The 21471-nt window shown below is 56.6% G+C and overlaps 8 protein-coding genes across 8 annotated transcripts; 5 read left to right on the top strand and 3 right to left on the bottom strand.

Annotated features, from left to right (window-relative positions):
• Positions 1-1264: 1264 nt before the first annotated feature.
• On the top strand, positions 1265-3613 carry VDAG_10295 (increased rDNA silencing protein; the record flags this gene model as incomplete). The annotated part of the gene is made up of 1 exon (XM_009659764.1): positions 1265-3613. The coding sequence occupies one exon, from the start codon at positions 1265-1267 to the stop codon at positions 3611-3613; it is 2349 nt and encodes a 782-aa protein (XP_009658059.1).
• Positions 3614-4137: 524 nt separating this feature from the next.
• Positions 4138-6543, bottom strand: VDAG_10294 (uncharacterized protein; the record flags this gene model as incomplete). Its single annotated transcript, XM_009659763.1, has 4 exons — positions 4138-4478; positions 4534-5233; positions 5290-6349; positions 6401-6543. 4 exons carry the CDS (start codon positions 6541-6543, stop codon positions 4138-4140), a joined length of 2244 nt encoding a protein of 747 aa, XP_009658058.1.
• Positions 6544-8079: 1536 nt separating this feature from the next.
• VDAG_10293 (uncharacterized protein) lies at positions 8080-9010 on the bottom strand (the record flags this gene model as incomplete). The annotated part of the gene is made up of 3 exons (XM_009659762.1): positions 8080-8727; positions 8778-8839; positions 8935-9010. 3 exons carry the CDS (start codon positions 9008-9010, stop codon positions 8080-8082), a joined length of 786 nt encoding a protein of 261 aa, XP_009658057.1.
• A 589-nt stretch (positions 9011-9599) lies between these two features.
• Positions 9600-11293, top strand: VDAG_10292 (uncharacterized protein; the record flags this gene model as incomplete). The annotated part of the gene is made up of 2 exons (XM_009659761.1): positions 9600-10577; positions 10809-11293. Exons 1-2 carry the CDS (start codon positions 10301-10303, stop codon positions 11291-11293), a joined length of 762 nt encoding a protein of 253 aa, XP_009658056.1. The 5' UTR covers positions 9600-10300.
• Positions 11294-11576: 283 nt separating this feature from the next.
• VDAG_10291 (pantothenate transporter liz1) lies at positions 11577-13204 on the bottom strand (the record flags this gene model as incomplete). Its single annotated transcript, XM_009659760.1, has 3 exons — positions 11577-11984; positions 12088-13043; positions 13096-13204. 3 exons carry the CDS (start codon positions 13202-13204, stop codon positions 11577-11579), a joined length of 1473 nt encoding a protein of 490 aa, XP_009658055.1.
• A 1745-nt stretch (positions 13205-14949) lies between these two features.
• VDAG_10290 (uncharacterized protein) lies at positions 14950-15429 on the top strand (the record flags this gene model as incomplete). Its single annotated transcript, XM_009659759.1, has 1 exon — positions 14950-15429. One exon carries the CDS (start codon positions 14950-14952, stop codon positions 15427-15429), a length of 480 nt encoding a protein of 159 aa, XP_009658054.1.
• A 509-nt stretch (positions 15430-15938) lies between these two features.
• On the top strand, positions 15939-16793 carry VDAG_10289 (uncharacterized protein; the record flags this gene model as incomplete). The annotated part of the gene is made up of 1 exon (XM_009659758.1): positions 15939-16793. The coding sequence occupies one exon, from the start codon at positions 15939-15941 to the stop codon at positions 16791-16793; it is 855 nt and encodes a 284-aa protein (XP_009658053.1).
• A 566-nt stretch (positions 16794-17359) lies between these two features.
• VDAG_10288 (COP9 signalosome complex subunit 5) lies at positions 17360-18557 on the top strand (the record flags this gene model as incomplete). Its single annotated transcript, XM_009659757.1, has 2 exons — positions 17360-17396; positions 17473-18557. The coding sequence occupies 2 exons, from the start codon at positions 17360-17362 to the stop codon at positions 18555-18557; spliced, it is 1122 nt and encodes a 373-aa protein (XP_009658052.1).
• Positions 18558-21471: the final 2914 nt, after the last annotated feature.

Raw genomic sequence — 21471 nt, 5'->3', positions numbered from 1 at the left:
TGTTCAGTCGATTGTAATTACGGGGGAAAGGAGGCGGGGGGTGGTCCAGCGATGGAGAGTTTTGGGGGGGGGGGGGGGGGGGTTGGTGGGCTTCTTTGTGTTTTGGTACGGCGTTTGGGCCGACGGCGTTGTAGGGGCAAGGAAAGGGAAAGCAGGCTTACGCCGACTGACGAATGTTTTTTATGTTCAATTCATGTTCAATTCATTTGATGACTGTTCCGGGTGTGCGGTGAGTGAAGCTTCTGCTACTGAGGTAAAAGGGTGTCTACCAGGCGCTGGCAGAAAAATGGCCCACCACAAGGCTACAGCAGGCTTACCACGTGACAGCGAGGCAGAGGCCGGCTGGTCAGTACATTCGGGCTCTTTCATTTGGTGGGACGATTTTTGTCGACCACTTGCTGGATACCTACTCACCTACCTTAGCTGGTAGGCACCTGGAGGCGCGTACCGCTGCTAGCACGTACCTAACGCAGAGCGAAGTCTCTGTCAAGGCGCTCTAGGCACTAGGTACCTCACTAGGTACAGCACCTAGGTACCTCACTAGGTACAGCACCTAGGTACAGGACCTAGGTACCTAGCGGGCTAGGTACAGCACCTAGGACCTAGGGCTGTAGATGGCTGAAGAGCCCCACCTTTTGTGTCATTCTGCAACGGCTCCAAGGCTGAGCAGAAGCAGCTGTAGATAGACATGGTAATCATCTTGGCTTGACCATCTCTCCACCAACATCCCAAGGTCCCCTGCAACCCAAACACGACGCCGGATCCTCGGGACCTTGCAGCCACCTGCTTCGCCCCCCATCGCCCTCATCTCCGCCAGCCTCCACCCTCTTCTCGACAGCATGTCCCCTTCTGTTGATTCCGACTTGATGCAGCGATATCTGTTTTAGCCTGCATTGACATCACCTAATCGATCTGTCGACCTGAACTCGACCTGGCTGCCTCCTTCACGGCATACTCGTCCATCACGGCATACTCGTCCATCACGGCATACTCGTCCATCACGGCATACTCGTCCATCACGGCATACTCGTCCATCACGGCATACTCGTCCATTACGGCACACTCGTCCATCACGGCATACCGCTGCCTCCATCACGGCATACTCGTCCATCACGGCACACTCACTGCCTCCACCACGGCACACTCGCCGTTGTCAGCACCGTCCTCGCCACGAGCATCGACAGCATGAGCTGCCCATCTGTCCTCCCACGCCCACGCCCACGCCGCTGAACTCAATCGCTCCCCCCACACGACGCCCGCCATCATGGCCCACCAGCCTTCCGTGCGGCCTGCTGTGCCGCCTCCATCCCAGGCAGCCTCCAACGCCGCCGCCGCCCTTCAAGGAGCCAACCTCGCCTTCGCCCGAACCACGGCCTCGAGACCCATACCACCCGCCAAACGAGTGCTCCCCAACGGCGCCCTCTATGCCGCCGCGACGGCCTCGATCCGCGACAGGAGCCGCAGCCGCAGCCCAGCCCCGTCCCAGAGCCGGCAGACGACCGGCGGCACCGACGGCACCACCGAGCACGCCCGCCGGCCTCGTCTCGCCTCGAGCCCGCCGCCCGCCGCCCGCCTGTCTCCGTCCTCTGCCGCCAAGCCCACGAGCTACGACACGAAGAGCCCCTCGTACATCGCCGCCACCCTCGCCGCCTCGCGCTCCGCCTCGCCGAGCCCCAATGCCAACACCCCTGTTCCGTGCCTGCCCGTCGCCCGCCGCAGGACCAGTGTCAACAGCCTCAGCGGCGCCAGCAGCCTCGACCTGCCGGACACGAGCTCCATCGCGCCGACGACGAACCTGATCTCCATGTTCGAGAGGAGAGAAGACGAAGACAACGGCAACGGTGACGACGTGGAGCCCATGAAAAAGAGGACGCCCGTCAGACGACCCACCGCCATGCGGCGTGTGCCCCAGCTGAGGGCCATGACGCCCGAGCGAGAAATCAGTCCACAGGGCAGGCGCACGCCGCCGGTGCGCGACCCTGGCTCGCTCGCGACGGAGGAAACGACACCAACAGCGAGGGCGAAACCCAGGGTGAAGCCAAAGCTGAGGCCCATGACGCCCGAAAGGAAGATGAGCCCCGACAGGAGGGAGCCCGGGTCCCCTCTGCGTAGCGAACTCACGCCGCCGTCCAACCCGAACCCCCACGTGAAGGCCAGGCCGGGGCTAGCAGAAACAGAGGCCAGGCCGAGGCCAGTTGAGACACAGGCTGGGGAAGAGGCAGCGGCGAAGCCCAGGGCTCCGTCGCCGCCGAAACCCATGCGCGCCGTCATGGCACCGCTGCGCCTGACGCAACGGCACGCGCCTGAGACTCGACCGCCTCAGCCCCAGAAAGGACAGCGCGTTCCAGACGTCTCGCTGAGACTGGGCGCTCCAGAGACCGCGACCAAGGCGGATCGCTCCAACGGACAGGCGCTGGCCGCCAAGTCGAAGCCTCCGCCCTCCCTCCCACCTACCCTCCCACCTACTCCCTCGTCCCCTAAACCCGTTCTCGTACCCAAGACGCGGAAACATCGACCCGAGTCCATCGAGATGCCGCCTCCGAGGATCATCAGCCGCTCCGCAACGGCAGTCCTCTCGCCTGTGCCGACGAGACCGGCCTCCCAAGCCAAGCTGCGACCACCCACCCCTCCTCAACCCCGCGGCGCTAGTTCGACCGCAAAGCCGGCAGCTCCTCCTCGAGCCACGGCACCGTTGCCTGTGAATGACGCCAACCTCGCTGCTCTCAGCAACGGACGTCGGGTAAGCACGATTGCAAGGCCGACAACATCGGGGACCAGCTCGTCCAACGAGACGTTCGTCTCGGCGTCCTCGACCCAGACACCGCGGCCAGCATCGCCCATACCTCGTCGGGAGCTGCCGCCGCGGCCCTCGTCCACGACCAGCATGCCTGTCGGCTCGCCAACAAGGCCCTACACGCCTTCGCTCCCTCGCCGCCACCCGGCGGCCGTGTCAACGAGCAGCCTCCCCCTGCACTCGCTCTCCAACGCCATCATGGCCGGCTCCCTCGCCGCCGCCCGGCTGACGCCCAGCAACACGAGCGCCAGCGGTCACAGCCCGGCGCCGCCTCTGCCGCGCCGCCACCACGCCAAGTCACCGCGCCTGCGCCAGACGCTCCGGCAGCCGGCGGCGCAGTCGGACGACGAGGAGACGCGCCGCAAGAAGAAGCACCACGGCTCGCACTCGAACAAGAAGCACTTTCACCACGAGGGCGCCCGCCGCCGCTGGCGCGAGGAGATGACGCCGCGCGAGCGCAAGCGCTACGAGGCCCTCTGGGCCAGCAACCGCGGCCTGTTGCACGACAAGATGGCCCCCGGCCCCCGCGCCGCCGCCGCCGCCGACCTCGTTCTGAACGTCGTCGTGCGCGAGATTTGGCGCCGGTCGCGCCTGCCGGACGACGAGCTCGGCGAGGTCTGGGACCTCGTCGTCGGCCAGAGCGCCGGCGCGCTGCCGCCGGGCATGCTGGGCAAGCAGGAGTTTGTCGTCGGCACCTGGGTCGTCGACCAGCGGCTCAAGGGCCGAAAGATCCCCGCCAAGGTCGGCGCCAGCGTGTGGGACAGCGCCAAGGGGGTCCGCGTCTGGACGCCCAAGGCCAAGGAGGCGCGGAGGAAGTAGAGTACATAGCCGCACGTCGGGATCCGCCTGGCATGCGGCACCAGATGCGAATTCAATGATACCCTTGTTTGGATTACGGACGGCTGAACGTGATGTGCGCGGTGACGGTTCGTTCCCATGGAGTGGTTTGCTAGGTGGCTGCCGACCGCTGCGACGTAGACCCGAGGGCAAGCATGTCATCTACTACATGGGGCAGTAAAGACACAACTACAAAGTCGAAAGGCCATCCGGCCCTTCTCATGCGCCATGTGTTTTCACATTCGATAATGGTATCAAGGAGGACGTATAGTATTGCACATTCATGTTCCGTGACCTAATCTGGGCTTATACGTAGACTATCCATCTTATGCTACCTCCAAGGCCAAGTATCCAGCGTCTGGCCGGAGCAGTTCCCCTGACGCGGAGCCAGATCTAATCTAGCCAACCCGAGACAGAGGAGTACCACCTCCACGCCGGTTGGCAACCTCAAGTACCTGAAAAGGTTCACAGCGGCGTAGACTGACAACGGAGACCGCTATGTTGGGCTACCATCTGACACGCTTCGAGTGAGGCGTGAATACCTGATACGCATCTGCCGGCCGCTTGCTTCCCGTCGTCGAGGATCTATCGGCGGTGTCGCAGTCCTTGCTAGCATCGCCGCCGACGGGGGCCGAGTGGCTAGTGGTAACTGTCAACTTTTGAAAGGCGGACGGCTTGGTAGAACCGCAAGAGACGTGGACGAAGGATCCTGGCGTGTTCGCAGAATAGACAAGGGCGAAATAGTCTACTCGAAGGTCCAAGTTTTCAAAAGTCACGCCCGTCCGGGGTTCTGAAACCACCAAGCGTCTGCAGGACCCGGCCGGTCCAGTACAACGCGGATGGCGGACTAGAGGGTTTTTGCTTTAGTCGGAGTTCAGGGCAGAGGCCACACTGGGACTTACCTTCTGCAGCACAAAAGATGCTGCGTTTGTCACCGCAAGTTGCCATGCCGTGAAGATGGATTTCAGCAGAGGTGCCTTGGGGCAGCTCCCTGAGGAAGTGGCTGCGAACCACCACGCCCTGAGAGACCGCAGGCTCCGGAAACACGCGCGTCGAACCGAACACGGTTGCGTCGTCGATCCGCTGGTCAGCTAGCAGCCCGAGCTGGCGGATCTTCCACTGCCACGTCTTTCCACCAAGTTTAAGCTTGTGGGTTGGCAGAGTCTGCAGCAGGCGCTTGAAAAGCAGTCTCGCGATTCTGCCGACGTCTCGCAGGCTGTCCTTGTCGAGTCGCGTCCCCAGTTCTGTGCCGAGGATGTCATGCGACAACCATTTGACGTGTACCTTGAGCTGTGCAGCCGGGCCCGTGCGATACGCAGTGTCAAGCTTCAGTTCGCCAGCGTCAACAATGAGCAGGGTGATGCGATGCATGCATTCGTGACAGTCGTGCATACATGCTTTGATGATGCGATAAAGCTCCTGAGCAAAATATGTTTGAGGCAGTTCTTTTGGGCCCAGGGCCTTGGCTTTGCCGAACCGTATGGCCTCCTCATCACAGACTTCGCGTACAAGCCCCTGCTTGTGCAGCAGTTTCCAGTACGTTTTGGGGAGAAACATTCCTTGCAATCCAAGGCCTTGGATTGTTAGTTCGAGTTCAGGATACTACGAAGAGTCAGTGCCATTATTCTCCAGAAAAGGAAGAGCAATGATAGTCTTACCTCCGTTCTCTGCTCGTTGTCAAAGAACCACCGGTTGGGATATTTCTCCACGAGGGCCGCCTTCAAACGGGTTGCAACATGAAAACTCGTGTTCCTGTCCGCCATGTTGACGTCGGCGTACTCTGAAGTCTCTGACAGCAGCATGTCGCTGAGGTTGTCAATCATCTCTGGTCGCTGTTCGATACTTTGTGCCCAGATACTAGCGATGGTTGCTGCTTCCTCTGCCGCAGTAGCCACATGCAGGCGATCTCGGTTCGTGCTGCCGTCTGCAAAGTCATAGCCGTACCTCATCTGCTTGCCACTGATGCTGGCGGAGTTGTGGGCAGAATGGCTGAGAAGTAAGCCTTTGAGGTATAGTTTGCCATGATATTTGGGCTCCAACAAGAGTTTGCCACGAGACGTCGTGATTGTCATCTGCGGATTTGGCTCCTGCAGAAAGAGCGCCGTGGACGTCCAGCTCTCGAACACGCCTTTCGTGATAGGGACATGCTGAGTGTTCTGCTTCGTTTGATCGTCGTTTTTGCTACTGGCCCCGAGCAGGAATTGCACATCTTCATGGGGCACTGCTACACATGTAGAATGAGTCTGCTTTAGACGCCTAGAAGGGGGCATGATCTGGTGAAGACTGCTTTTGGGCATCCGCTCGACCTTCACACACAGTTTGAAGAGACTGTTCAAGTAGAAAGTCCACGTGCAACCTCCAGAGACGCATTGCACACTGTGGTTGTTGTCTGGTCTCAGCATGGAGAGGGCCGCGAGCTTCATTCCCTCGCCGTGGGTGCCTGCTTGGTTCGTGGCGTGTCTCTTGCTGGTGCCACCCATCTCCAGATGCTCAAGTTGGAGGGTGCTCTTGCGGTTCGTGAGTTCAACTGTGCCTTGTCCATTTTCCCCTTTGTACCGAATAAAACCAAAAACCTCCGGTGCGCCTTGTGAGTCTTGCGCGGGTGTGATGGCCTTGTATAAGATCTCGACTTTCGAGTCATTCGTCGTTATCTCGCGGGTGACAGAGTCCATGAACTGCTGCGGGCTGAGGCCACTGGCCCTGATCACCTCGTCTCGCCTAGCGTCTGCATTTAGCTCAAGCTTCTCTGCCAGCGGTAGCCATGATTACCAGTTCTGCACCAGCTCTCTGAAGGCCTCTTGACCGTTGAATTGCGTATAGGTCGACCGAATGTTGAGATCAAAAACTTTCGAGCGTTTCACATTGTCTAGAGTCAATGCCACCTCTTTGCGGGGATTGGATTTGGGTGCCATGGCTGATGATTGTTTGAGTAGTCAGTGCCGCTGGGACGCGATATTGTGGACTTGCTCCAGATGACGTTCAGAGTTTCGACAGATGAAAGCCAGCGTACGGTTTCTATGCCAAACAATGGTGATCGTGAGGCGGCTGAGCATGTGATATACAGGTCGGCCATGTTGTAAAAACAAGCACGAAATGGACAAGATGATGCTAGAAGCCAGCGCAAGCTTCGTGAGGCCGAGGCGGTTCAGCGGGCTTCTTTCTGGATTGCTTTGTAGCTCGATATTTGCCTTTCACGTCTTGCCCTGGAAGGTGCCTCCGCCGTTGACCTTCGGCCGCCAGGGAATCCGGTCGAGAGTCATTTCAGATGGTGGCTATTGTTGACATGGAGGACCAGAGACACGATGTCAAAGCAGCTCAAGAAATGGAGGCGCTAGAATGAGCAGGCTTTCTCCATATCAACCTTCTTGAATGGGTGAAGTCTGATCTTTCCATACAAGGCACTTTGTCAGGACGAAGACCAGCAGCTGAGACAGAATGGCTCACCTGGCTTGGCGGATCCCCTGGAGCCAGGGACAGCTTCAGGTGAAGGCGATCCCATGCATTGTTAATGTCAATGAGAACTTGCATGACTGTCTTCAAGTCGAGAGCGAGAGGATAAAAATGAGGATTGAGCCTGGCTTGCCGCTGCAACAACGTTCGTGAGCAGCCTGCAAATGTTGGAACGTTTTCCGTGTAGGCAGGTACGGTACCTTTAGGTACCTAGGTAGGTACCGTATAGGCTGACCTGCCCCTGAATGCTGAATGCTGAATGCTGAATGCGGCGGGGAAGGATTAGGGGAATCTGCTTACCTAAGCAGGCGCCGACCAAGCTTGAAGCTCGTAGATCTGTTGGGAATGTACGATGAACTTGACCTCGAACAATCACCTTCTCGCCATGTATGTCGCCTTGCGTGCCTTATCTACATCTCTGAGAAAAGTGCTCAAAGCAAACCTTTCTATCGTCCCCTCTGAGGTCGGTCTCTTCTCAAGTCAAAAGACAACCTGCGCCCACCACCAACTCTGACTTGCGCCTGTTTCGTCGTACTCAACCTGACGACGACCGAGCCCACCGCCAGCAACATCCAGGACTGCGTGTGATGGTCTGTAATTCGCGCTGGCCGAGATCCTGCGACATGACAATGGCCTGAAAACGTGTTTTGGTCTGGGCCCGATTACCCAATGGATTGCTCGGCTCGAACAACGTTGTAGCACATCAACCGCGTCTCATCATGGGGTGCATGGGGCGATCACCCAGGCGCGCCAGCATCCCAACGTCGATCCCAAACATCCATCTCAAGATTATTCACGTCTCAGAAAGTCGACTTCTCGAAATTATATGTCGCAGGCACGGTGATGGATGCTTCACGGGATCTCGATTATCATTGTGCCCTCGACGATAGTCAAGGTGATTTCGCTATCATGACTGTCAAGATCCAAATATGCATACAGGATTGGTTCCCCGAAAGAGCTTGTCCTTCTCGCCCGACTCCCCCCGTTAATTAACCCAGTTAGGCCGTGAACGCGATAGCGCGCTTGTTGTTTTTCTTGCCGAACAGGCCAGCAATACCAGCGCCGTTCTTGTTCTTCTTCCTCTTCCCACCGCCGGTGGCAGCGTTGGTGCCAGCATTGGCGCCGGCATTGGCGCCGGCATTGGCGCCGGCATTGGCGCCGGCATTGGCGCCAGCATTGTTGGTTCCCTTCCCGCGATGGTGACGGGCCTCGAGCGCGGCGTAGTCGACGGCTTCAACCTCTTCGCGCTTATTGTTCTTCTTTCCGAACAGACCAGCAATACCAGCGCCGTTCTTGTTCTTCTTCCTCTTCCCACCGCCGGTGGCAGCGTTGGTGCCGGCATTGGCGCCGGCATTGGCGCCGGCATTGGCGCCGGCATTGGCGCCGGCATTGGCGCCAGCATTGTTGGTTCCCTTCCCGCGATGGTGACGGGCCTCGAGCGCGGCGTAGTCGACGACTTCAACCTCTTCGCGCTTGTTGTTCTTCTTTCCGAACAGGCCAGCAATACCGGCGCCGTTCTTGTTCTTCTTCCTCTTCCCACCGCCGGTGGCAGCGTTGGTGCCAGCATTGGCGCCGGCATTGGCGCCAGCATTGTTGGTTCCCTTGCCGCGGTGATGGCGAGCCTCCAGGGCAACTGGCTCTTCGGCCTGCAAAGCCAGTCAGTCCGAGTCCACAGTGTATTCGTCTTGCAACTCACCTCGCGCTCCTCGACAGCCGTGGTCATGGCAAAAGCTGGCATGGCCAGGGCAACAACGGGGGCTTGTGAAATATAATTGTCAGCAACGGTTACACTTCCCACATGTTCGACACTGGGTGACGAACCATGCGCCTGGCAAGCTGGTTTCCTGGCGCACCAGTGCTAAAGGACTGGACACCAGTGGCGGCAAGAACAGCGGCCACCAAGACGTGGCTGAAAGTGGGAGCGTGCATGATGATGAATTGGGCTTAGCTGGCCGGCAGCGAATGACAAACTGTAGAAAATAAACGACAAGGAGGGAATGGAAGAAGATCGCGTCGAGCGAGTGTGAGATGGAGAACCCAGTTGTGAATTTGGTGAGAAGTTTTGAGAGGGTTTATATTGCGGTCTGGCCGTGTTCCAAAGGACGGGCGCAGGAGCGAGCCCGTCGTTCTGAAGGGCCCATCTCTTGCGAATGTCTTCGCTTGGGCTCTGTACCTGGACAACTTGGGACGAAGCTCCCAACTCCTCGTGTCAGAAATTACTTTTCCAAGTCTAACACTGGGCCCAGAGATGCCCCAGTGTGCCGAACAGCCTCCAGGCCAGCCGCATTCCCGTTCGCAAGCGGCATACGAAGGGCATCAGAATGCTCAGAACGTCCAACGTTGCGATCTCGGTCAACATGGGTCATGCTTCATGGGGCACGTCAGTCGAAGTTTCACGGATCAGACGGCGCACACTTTTACACCAGGAAGCGCTGTCGAGGTTTCGAGGCGATCAGTCGCAAGGCTCATCTTGCGGATCAGTTGCCAAGACTTGATGATGGCCCGCGAGGGTGGCACAGGGAAGGTTTCAACAGTCGAAAAGACAAGAACACGTGACCCCTGTATGGCAGATCACCACTGGGATACTGGATCGCCGGCAAAGGCGCATCTATTGTTGATCCCCCATGCTTCTTCCCCTTGCGAACTTTCATGTGGGGGGATCAGACCCCTGTTTCGCTCCGAACTTGAACACTGAGACACGACACCACTGCGTCAGGATCTATGCTGAAACTCCGAAACGTATTTTCGGCAGCCTGGAACGGAATCGCCGCCCGCGAAGCATTACTATCGGATTGCTGGCGATTGGACACGCAGGGTTTCTCTGGCTCGCTTGCATGTCTCTTTTGGAGACTGTCTCGCCTCGAATTGCCCTGCTGTGTCGTAATGCGCCGTCAGCAGTCGTTCACAGTGCTGGGGGCACATGCGAGGAACTACAACCCGTCGAATGGTAGGCCTGGGCCTGGAGGGCGACCCCTATTTTGTGCACGGCACCAAACTAGACTGGGAGTTTACAGCACTCGTCTCATCTGTGCTGGGTCTGAGCGAATCTGTCGAGAGCGAGCGCCTCTGCGCCTAGCGATGCTTTTCAACTTTCCTCCGTTTCGACCGCTTGCTGACTTTCCCAAGCCTTTCTCTCTTTTCCTGCCACTTCACTTCTTTTGAGCACCAGGCGTGCCATTGTTTCCACGCGTTTTTGCCCTTATTTCGAAGCCAACCAGCATGTCGAGCAAGACCTACGAATCGAGAATCCCAGAGGAGGATGAAGAAAGCCTTACAGAGACTCTAGCAGAGAGCGTGTCCGATGAAAAGCGGGAATGGAAGCGCATGAGCTTGTATGAAGAGCGGCCACGAAGCTGGTTCAAGTCCGTGAAACAGAACTGGCAGTGGCTGGCCCACGGCGTACTCTTGTCCATGTCGCTGGTGTCGCTGGTGCAGGCGTACCGAATTCGCCATGCCGATCGAGATGTCTTCTTCACCAAGAAGTATTCTTCCTATTGTGAGTCGTACAAGAGATTCATCGGACCTGCGCCTTTGCTGACCACTCGAAGCTCCTGTCGCAGAAGTCGTCAACTACCACACGGAGCGGTACAACCTCACACCCGTCATGGACTGGTCTCCCTATGTCGGATACGGCAAAGAGGTCGACCGGGCGTGGGATCACATTACCAACAATGGTATGCGACCTCAATCCCCTTTAGAGTTGCGCTTTGTTGTTGACAGATCGCAGTTGGCGACCAGATGATCTCGCAGGCCGAGTTAGAACGTCTGGGTCTCGATCCAACGTCCATCAAGTGGAAACATCCCACTACTGGCGAGGAGGGCTACCGTGTTGGCATCGAGGTCTTCCACCAGCTACACTGCCTGAATCTTCTTCGCATGGCTACGTGGAGCGAATACTACTCACAAGAGGAGGTCGGTGGTGACGTTGCCACTGATCCTGAGGACCTCCGTGGGCATATTGGTATGTCCAACGTCTACTCTCTGACGGCGAACAACTGCCGAGGCTTACTTGACATAGACCACTGTCTCGAGGCGTTGAGGCTAAATTTGATGTGTCAAAGTGACATTGGCATCTTTACCTTCAAGAACTATCCGGATTTGCCAATGGAAGGCCACTGGCCAGACTTCAGCACGTTGCATGTCTGCCGCAACTTTGACGACATCAGGAATTGGGCCATGGTCAACTCGGTAACGTTTGAAGATGAGGAATAGATAGAAGCTAGAATGAACATGCAAACGGCATATAGTAACGTGACGAGTCTCGCATTAAACGAAACGGTTTCATCTCGTGAAGGTTTGCCTCATAATTTCAGAAGGACGAGCTACCTCAAGTCAAAAAGAGTCAGGAGAAAGAGCTCTATCGCGAGGTTGCATTGAATATCGAGATGTCAGGCGCCAGGCAGATCTTCCTCCCAGCCCCTCGTCTGGTTGAAGCCATGCAGCCTTGCCACTATCCGGTACCTTGACCAACCGTCCTCAGGCCAAAAAACAATGATCATAGTGCCTTCTCTGCCGTATTCACATGCGTCTTTTCAGCCTCTGACCCGAGGGTTGAAATTCCAAGCACCTGGTCTGACATGGATGATTTACCCGAACCAAGGCTCTCGATTCTCTGTCGCATATTCCCTTCGGCGTTCAAGTCCTCGCCACTCTCACCCACGCAGTGAGCAGAGATGGTTGGCCTGTATCCGCTGTGGCTGCCCAAAAGATACCACGCGTACAGACTCGTCGAAATCGACACGGCCAGGAAGGCAAATATCGTCCAGTTTCCCATGCTGTACATTGGAGCTGACCAGGCGGGGAACAGAAATGGCGCTGAGATGCCGGCGCAGTTCGAAATGGCAACCATGCCGCCTGTCGCAACCGCGGTTGCCGTAGATCCCTTGACAGTAGCCGTTCGATGCTGGGGTACTCGTCAGTAATCTGAGGGCCTGAAGCAGACAAGGAAGCATGCTTACCGCGATGAATGGCAGGACAGCAGCGTTAGTACAGGCGATGATACACACAGCCGCATACCGTACGGCCCAGTTCTCGACCGACGCCAGTACCAAGTATCCAGTGGCCACAAATACCAGGGCAAACACGATGTGTCTGGACCGCTCTTGGGTTCTGTCGCTGTGAACGCAAGCTCCGACAACCACCAAGAGCGCGAACAGGTTGGGAGGCACGGTCATGAGCTGGCCTGCACTCCCAGAGAACCCCAAATTCGCCACAATCGATGGGGCAAAGTACCCAAAGGCGTTGAGCGCGTTCGTCATGAGAAAGTACTGTATAGAGTACAGCCAGAACACAGGATCGATCAGAGTTCGTTTGACCGTCTCGCGGTCCCAGGTGGTGTCGCCCATTGTAGGCGCGCATGGACCGAGACGCTGGACGGCGAACGTCCTCTCCTCGGGCGTCAGCCATGACGCTGTCTGGGGATAATCTGGCAACAAGAACCAGGCTGCCAGCCCGACGAGAACGCCGGGTGTTCCTTCCAGAATGAAGAGCCACTGCCAGCCGGACAAGCCGCCGAAGCCATTCAGGAAGGAAATGCCAGAAGCGATGAGTCCTCCGAAAGCGCAGGCGAGGGCCACGCTCGATGCAAAGATGGCCATTCGCGTCGCCCGTTCTTCCGGCTTGTACCAGAAGCAAAGATGCATCATGACTGCAGAAGAGAAGCCCGCTTCCGCGGCCCCCGAGAAGAACCTGGCCAGCAGGAGCGTCGAGAAGCTGGAGACGGCCGATGTGCTCATGGCTACCAGTCCGATTGAGATGACGATTCGAGCGATCCACTTGCTCGGCGAGAAGTGCTTCATCAGCAGAGTGCCTGGGAACTCGAAAATGACATAGGGCACGAAGAAAACAGCAATCACAATGCTGTACCGCGATCCTGAAAGGTCCAGCTGTTTGAGAATGTTGTCCTCCGGTTGCGTGTCATTCAGAGTCCGAGCATTGCCCAGGCTGATACGGTTGAGGTAGCCTGGAACTGTTAGCAGGGGCTTCAACCAGCGGTCACCCGGAACAAGACTGACAGAGGAGATAAGTTATACACATCCACGGGAGCAAATGCATGTCTTGTTTCCTGATGACTCGTTTCTCCATCTCCCTGTCATTCAGATCAACGTTATCGACATCTGCCATCTCGAGTGCTGGCTGCGCCGAAAGAAACGGAGCGATCTGTACCGAAAGACCCATGACGGCAGGTCTGGCAAAAAATTCAACCAAATTCAAAGGCCGGCAAGTGGATGTTATCAGTGGCGACGGGACATCGACTCGTTCGTTGTCTGGAGGTATTGGAGCTTCGACAAGGAAATACGGGACAGCCAGATGGCCCGATTGCAGACTCAAAGTCTGCAGAAGCCATAACATATATATATGGTGTTTACGAGGATGGGGACATACAGGTACGTCTAAGTTGCTCGTGAGGAGCCTTGCAAATCTGGCAAGGGAGCACCACCTGCCATCAGCAGCCACCTGTGTGGCGTGTTGAAGGTTCCAAGGCACAGATCTGACAGTTATGTGACATCTGTGTTGATGTCGTTCTTGATATGGTGTGTGCTGCCCTTCGTGACCATGCTGGGGCGATGCAACAACAAAGTCTTGAGTCGTTCATGCTCTTAATCCATGACAGTCTTGGGACCAAAAAGAAGCGACTCGTCACAGACTGAGCAATCGTGAGCGTCGCGATGCATTTTTCGAAAGATCAAAAGGTGAGAGCTGAGCAGAGGCCCTGGTGAACTCCTCTGCCGCGTGGTGGCTTGAGGCTTCCATGAGGGTCCTTGAGATAGACTTCATGGCACAATTTCTCCACAATCAGCCATCGCTATACCTCAATGGCCACCTGGGATATAAAAGCTTTGCCGAGTGGGATCACATGTTCCTCGCTTGCACCATACACATGATTTGAATGAACCATCATCACATGGAGAGAGTCTGTCTTAGACAGTCGTCCAGACTCATGTCATCGAGTCTATAGCATCGCCATGCTGCCTACGAGCCACGATTGATGTCGTGATTACCACCTTGTTGTGAAGTATCCGAACCGCTAGCGTAATGTTTGTTCTCGCTAGTTCGACATGAGGCTTCGAGGAGTCGTTCAATTGGCCGCTTGTATCTGAACAACAACAACATCAACAGGAGTATTCACCTTCGACGCACCAGAATCAACGTGGAAACTCCGATCGCAACTAGCGAGCTTGTCGCTAGTATCATAGATATGGGCGCAGCACGGCTGAGGGTTACGAGATTTACCTGGCCTCCGATTTCGGGGGGAGGGGCGAACGGAAGGGGATTCCACCGCTATGCTGGTCTGTTTGTGACCTGCATGGACTTTAGTGTCGCTGTTTGTTGACATTTCGATGCGTCAATCAATATGTAGATCATATTTGCTACTTCCACCCGCCATTCTCTACTACTACGCCCAAAAAGGGACGGTTGACGCCTCGAATAGAAGGTAGCGAGAGTTGAGGAGGAGACATATTTGGTGTTGGCAGTTTGATATTTGTTTGAAGACACCATGACAACCTTGTTCATCAACAAACAACGGTGACGGCCGCTTGTCACAATCATGATGGGGAAGGAGCGGTTGAATTCCTGCGCACCTTCGCGTCAAGCCCTTTTGTAGGTTTGCATTGTTGGACAACCGTCAAAGGTGCAACGCTGGTGTCTTTGCAGCTTCTTAGCTGTCTCTGAAGGGCAAGATTTCGGGATTAGGATGAAGAGGATTCACTCCAAGAAGTATCCGACACAAGCACTGTACACCAGCTTCATTGAAGCACCTCGTCGCGTCTATAAGAGAGAAGACCATCGTATGATCCCATTCCAAAGCGGTATTCTCATGATAACCACAACCAACTAGTACTCGCACCGCAAACGACCTGACTTTGATGATCTCCGATTACATGAGCGCCATGGCAACCACCACGTCCAGCACCACTCCCCCATCGACTCCCCCCACCATTGCCCCTTGCCTAGAGCACACCTACTTCTTCTACGGCTCTCTCATGGATCCTGTCATTCTTGGAATTGTTACGGGCACCGACCGCCCTATCATCCTTCACGATGCCACCCTACGAGGCTACACTGCAAAGCTGTGGAGCATGTACCCGGCAATCGTTCCGGACCCCAACGGGCTCGTCCAGGGCAAGGTCTGGATCGACGAGGCGGCGAACCCCGGCACGGTGGCGCGGCTGCAGGCCTATGAGACGAACAACTACGAGGCGCGGGACTGCACCTTTTCGAGCCCCGATGAGGACAAGATTGGCAAGAATGGACGGGTTTTCGTATTTATCGGGAACCAGGAACAGCTGCGGGACGGAAAGTTTGATCTGGAGGCGTTCCAGAAAAGTTACGAGCTTGAGGACTGAGATTCCGGTAAACGGAGAAATGAGGCACTCGAATGCTGTGCGGAATTGAATACGCTCCGTTGCTGCTGATTTAGGTCACCCTGTCGTGGCAATAAGTGGCGCCAGCACCTCTCGATGGATTTCAAATGCGTAATTCATAGCTGGAAATATTCAAGAAGCCTAGTACACTAGGCAGTCTTCGGATGTAATGTGCAAGGCAGCCTCAATGGCTACGATGATGGCCGACCATGCAGAGATTGTTGAGCCCACCACTTTAAGCTGGTGCCTTTTCCAAGGAATCCCCCGTGATGGGATGCGACTAGGGGCTGCCAAGGCCACGGTTACGCCTCCAGGCGCCGCGCCCCCTTCTCCGCTGGCGGAGGTGACGAACATGCCGCGTGCTCTGCTTCGTATTTCGCAGCGGTTGACAACCGAGAAAGTGAGATGTTTGAAAGCTTCGCGCCCCGCGCAGGAGCACGTCCTGGCTGTCCTGTGCCACTCGTTTGCCCGTGCCATCAGCCCAAATCACCATGATCGATCGATTTGGCGCCGATGCTAGCGCTCGCGGCTCGGGGCCTGCCGGGGCAATTGGCGACAAGCTATCAACGACATGGCCAACCGTTTCTACTCCACGACTCCAAGAGCCGCAGGAACCACACATGAATCCTGGGGACAGCGCTAGCGGCAACCTACCACGGCAACTCACAGACTATGCTTCTCAGGCCACTGACTCGAGCCTCGAGACGGCATTATTTCCATTTCACGTGTTCCTCTACGGGCCCCTGATGGACACAGATGTGCTGCAAGCTGTTGTCGGCATCGCGCGCAGGCCGACGCTCCACCCTGGGTACATTCGAGGATGGCGGGTACGGATGTACGGTACGCACCCTGCAATCGTACCGCAGATGACGCTTGGACGAGGAGGGGACGTTGTGGTGGCTGGCATGGTGTGGGAGTGCCGTTCGCCGAAACAGCTCGCGCGGCTGCAGGAGTACGAGACGGAAGCTTACATATTGTGTTCCTGCGAGGTAATTTTGAAAGGCGAAGGGACGGCACTGAAGAACAGCGAAGTGTTCTGCTGGGCCGGCCATGCAGACAGTGAGGAGTTGACGGATGGGTGGTTCGACCTGGGTTGGTATAGGGGAGCACATGAAGCCTGCGTTTGTGTGCGATTAGACACATGCGACATGTCGACCACACGTGGCCGAGCCATGGATTTGCCAGGCTTTGGATGGCCTCTTGACCGATATGACGTCCGGGAGACAAGTAATGCAACCTGCTCGATGCGATGCGGATCTCCTACTCTTCGAGGCTGTGACGGCCTCACATTCATAGCTGTGTTAGTAGGAAGGCTAAAACTGGTTCCATTTGAAAACCGTCATTGAAATGGATGAATGACTGCGAGAGTCCAACAGAAGAAAAGAACTGGAAACGCCGCGGCTGCATTGATCCATCGAGGACAGCTGTTGGCTAAGGCAGATGACCATTCTGGACGGGAGCTACTCCACAGCTCAGGCGGCCTTCTCGCTGTCGGTTGGAGCACAAGAGGCAAGATTCGAATAAGTAGAAGCTGTTCGTCTTTTGCGGAAGTTGCAATTGCTGCAAGATGCAGAGAAGACTGGTGTTGACAGAGAAGACTGGTGTTGACAGAGAAGACTGGTGTTGACAGAGAAGACTGGTGTTGACAGAGAAGACTGGTGTTGACAGAGAAGACTGGTGTTGACAGAGAAGACTGGTGTTGACAGAGAAGACTGGTGTTGGGAAGGCGCGTGTAGGCAGCAAGCTCCATTATCGATAACGATAAGCCAGACGCTGGGACCCACTTCGTTGGCCTGCCGTGGTGGGGTAACGACCATGGAGCTCAACGCAGCTTCAACTTCGCCTCCTCCCAACTTGGGCGAAGCAGCAGACGAACGCCTTGCGTCTGCACTCAACGCGCCAGAAGTCAAAGATGGCGTCCAAAGCAACGCCGCCCCTGGCGTGCTGGGGTATGTACCTCGAACTCCCTCCCGAATCTCCTGCTGCCCTGTACACACCCTGGTGACCAAGCTGACCTCTCCATAGAGCTCGACAACAATATTGAACTCGTCGACCCCAAGCGAGATGCCCTGTATGCATTTGACGAAGCTGCAAACAAGGAGGCCATGTCGGCCCGCGCCTGGGCGCAGAATCCACTACATTTTAGGCGCGTCCGCATCAGCGCGACCGCCCTCATCAAGATGGTCATGCATGCACGCTCCGGCGGCTCCCTCGAGATCATGGGCCTCATGCAGGGCTACATCAACGGCGACGCTTTAATCGTCACAGACGCTTTTCGACTGCCCGTAGAAGGCACCGAGACCCGTGTCAATGCCCACGCAGATGCTGACGAATACATGGTCGAGTACACCGACGCCTGCCGCCGACAGGGCCGCATGGAGAACGTAGTCGGCTGGTACCACTCGCACCCAGGCTACGGCTGCTGGCTGTCAGGCATCGACGTCATGACCCAGACAACGCACCAGCAGTTCCAGGACCCGTTCTTGGCCGTCGTGATTGACCCTGACCGTACCATCAGCGCCGGCAAGGTCGAGATAGGCGCCTTCCGCACCTTCCCGCAACCGCCTCTTGGTATGGCGACCGGCAAGGAACCCGCCGACGACGTGGGAACCAGCGGCGTCGCGATCATTGACGGTTTCCAAGCCGTTCCGCTCGCCAAAGCCGCCGAATTCGGCGCCCATGCGAGCAAGTACTACAGCCTTGAAATCTCCCACTACAAGAGCACTCTCGACACGCATCTGCTCGAGCTGCTGTGGCACAAGTACTGGGTGCAGACGCTCAGCCAAAGTCCCCTCTTCACGAACCGCGACTACGGAAACAAGCAGATGCTCGACCTATCCTCCAAGATTGGCGAGGCGACGACGCTGCTCTCGCGCCAGAGCCGCATCGCACAGGGCGGCGCGGCGACGATGAACCTAGGTGGCACACCGGGGTCGAGCAAGCGTGTCGATGTCGTGATGGAGAAGCTCGTTAGGGACTGCAGCTCCGTATCTTCGCAGGAACGGACGGGTCTCATGGCAGGCGAGGTGAAGGAGAAGCTGTTCAACAATCTCGGCACATCGTCGTCGGCCGGTGCTGATATCGGTGCTACTGGTGTCGACTCTCATTGAGCACGATGTGGGGCTTGCTTTGCTTGTGATGAAGACGAGGTTTTGCGCTAGAACAAGACGCTGGCAGCATGGTTTTGGCGTTTGGGGAAAACACACGGAATGAATGACGAGACTTAGATCAGAAATTCCCATGCTATTGCTGTTCCTGCGTCTATTCTTGGTGCTACTGAAGCTAGCTGGGCAAATAATTCTGCCCAGTGATGTCTTCGCCAGGTCGAGGCCTCGAACTAGGTGCCGAAAAGCCGCACGGTAATAACAGGAACCCTAGGACTGCCTTGAGATCAGTGTCGTGAAGTCTTTGGACATGCAGCAGTGCTACTTAGGTCTATCAACCTCTGTACCTAGTCGAAGGTCCCCGAACGTTCCCTTAGGTGCAGTCTCCAGATATTTCGATGGTCAGTCCAAGGCAACAACGGCGCGACATCGAACTGTTCAATTGGCTAAAATGCCAGTCAGGCACTGTTCAGCTAGATACATACCTTTACCATGCCTGCCCGGGGATGGTCGTGCGGCTGGGCACATTCGCGCCAGGAAAACACACGAACCAGCCTCGCCACGTTCTGGACCGGAGTCCGACCCCGTGGACGTCATAGTCTGCTGACCAGCATGGAAGGCCCCATAAACAACATTCTGGATGCGTCTATCGCACAAGACATCGTGAGCAAACTGAATCATGGCCACGAGCGGATGCGCTGCGTCAAAAGTGCATGGGGTCTTGAACATCACGTCGGAATCATGGCATGACGAACAGTGCGCATGAGGTGCTGTTCCCAGTCCTCATGATGGTCGTCAGCGCTGGTGCCAATGCTGGAGGAAGGCCCCTCTCCATGGGAATGGGCGTCTTTCGCAGAATCCACACACACCCTGGTACCCCGCAAAAGTCGAACCCACCCCTCCACACCTGGAATCATAAGTTTGGGAAGGAGACTCAACTGAGTGGATGACGCAGTTGGAGGGCAACGACGTCGTACACCCAGGGCAACCAGGCGACGAGCGAATCAAGGCAAGTGGATAAGAGGTTGCGAAAAGAGGGCACCTGCATCAAAGAGGGTGGGATGGGACAAAGATACACTCACTACGCAAGACAGCACTTTGTTGACCCGGCTGGCGAAGCGGTACTCTAAGTGAGGCCAAGAGTGCCATCTTGAAATCGGCGAATGAGGATGTGCTCATTACCAGGCAAAAAGGGAGCAACACAATGTTTGTTTACAGTCGTTGAGAACCTGAGACGGGCAGTTCGCGAGGCAGACAAACGATGGTTCGACCTGATCGGGGGGTGACATCGAGATCCCATCAGTGGTGCCGCGAGCTTGGATTTGTTTCGATGCTGAATGACGAAGGGTGTGCAGAACTGATTGCCCTTTGCTGGAAACGGGCTGGGCGCCCGTGTCGTTCGTGTGTCCTGACTGGTAGACTGAGGGTGACATAGGAGTTGTGGCCCTGTCCATCTTTACCAGATCGCTAGCCGACTGTCTTCTTGGGCGTTTGATGGGCAGGCCCAGCATTCCACCGTCAATCAACTGACGACTGCTGATGATCTTGGCCCTCTTCATTGCCTGCGGGGTCCTGCGGGGTGCTGCCCCATCAAATTCGTTGGCTTCGATTCAGCAGCAGGAGAAAGGTTGGTGGTGTGGTCAGTGGATGATCCAGGTCGACCAAGGCGGCCATGGGCAGCCTCATAGAATGAGTTCCTTATTCTTCAACCTCAGGTACCGTGGGCGACGGCGTTGGAAAGGCGGATGAGTTACTTTCCCGTGCGTCCCAAATACCCGCTGGGGCAATTCCGTCTTCTTTTTTTTCGGCTGCTTTTGTGACAGCGAACAAGCGTTATTTGGGTTCGGACTCTGTGCTCGTCGCTTTCAGCTTGGCGTCAGGAAGAATTCCGAAATCGCCCTTCCCCCCCCCCCGATGGCCATCTACCGGTTCTGCTGAGCGTGAGACATGACTAGTTGGCCCCACACGGGCGGACAGGGCCCCACAGCACGCAAGCAACAGAAGCAGGCTTGACAGGCAGCGAGATCCATAAATTTTGATGGGGTGGTCTGGAAGCCAAGAGCCTTCAACAGTCGCGGCTGGGGTTCCGCGGGGGGCGCTGCGCTGGGCGTTCCGTCCGCTAGTTTCGGGCGACTGACATGGTGCGCATCTGCCTCACTTCCAACCTTTTCGTGGCTGTCCGTCTGGGTCGCTCATTGGCGACGTTTTTGGCATGAAGGGATGCTGAGCTGAGCCGAGCTGACGCAGGGCTGCGTGGCAAAGGTTGATGTTTGGCCGCTGATAAGAGGCATCTCACGCCACCCAGGGGCCTGATCTGTGAGCGTGAGACGTGTAGGCAGCACAGCAGGAGATGTCCGAAGGGGCCGGTGGCCGTTCCCCCGATGGTTGTGTCGTGTGCATGCCCTTCTGTGTTTGATGCCGAAGCCGACAGACTGACCACCATGTGGAGACCCCCATGTCCAGTGACCAGTGCATGAGCCCTGGAAACGGCCAAAACATTAGAAAGGGGGGGGGGGGGGGGGGTTGCGACCAGCCAGTCAGAGGGCACTTCCCAAACTGAAGATAAGAATTGGCTTTTTAGTGCTGTGGGTAGCACGTGTGCTAGGAAGTGTCTAGCAAGTACGGTTGGCTGGGGCCATCAACCTCGCGAATGCTTATCAGCGCTGTTCATTGGAGCAGACACTACATTGGGCAGGTATGACGGGTTTCTATCCTTCCACTTTTGTCGGCATCCCGCGACTGCCGTCCGGAGATGGGCTGGCAAAGCAGGCAGGCACAGAGGGGGGGTGGTATTTCCCCAGGGTGCAGTGGGCTGAGCTGTCCACTTGGCCTGGAAAGAGTCCTCAGAGCACAGCAGCTTCCCGTTGTTTCCCTTATCTTGAACGCTCAACTGAGTCGGGCCCTGCCCTGTCTTGTTGAA

Source organism: Verticillium dahliae, genomic scaffold, assembly GCF_000150675.1.
Source record: "Verticillium dahliae VdLs.17 supercont1.37 genomic scaffold, whole genome shotgun sequence".
NCBI classification, from domain to species: domain Eukaryota; kingdom Fungi; phylum Ascomycota; class Sordariomycetes; order Glomerellales; family Plectosphaerellaceae; genus Verticillium; species Verticillium dahliae.
The sequence above is the reverse complement of the archived record's forward strand: the minus strand, read 5'-3'. Positions and strand labels throughout refer to the sequence as shown.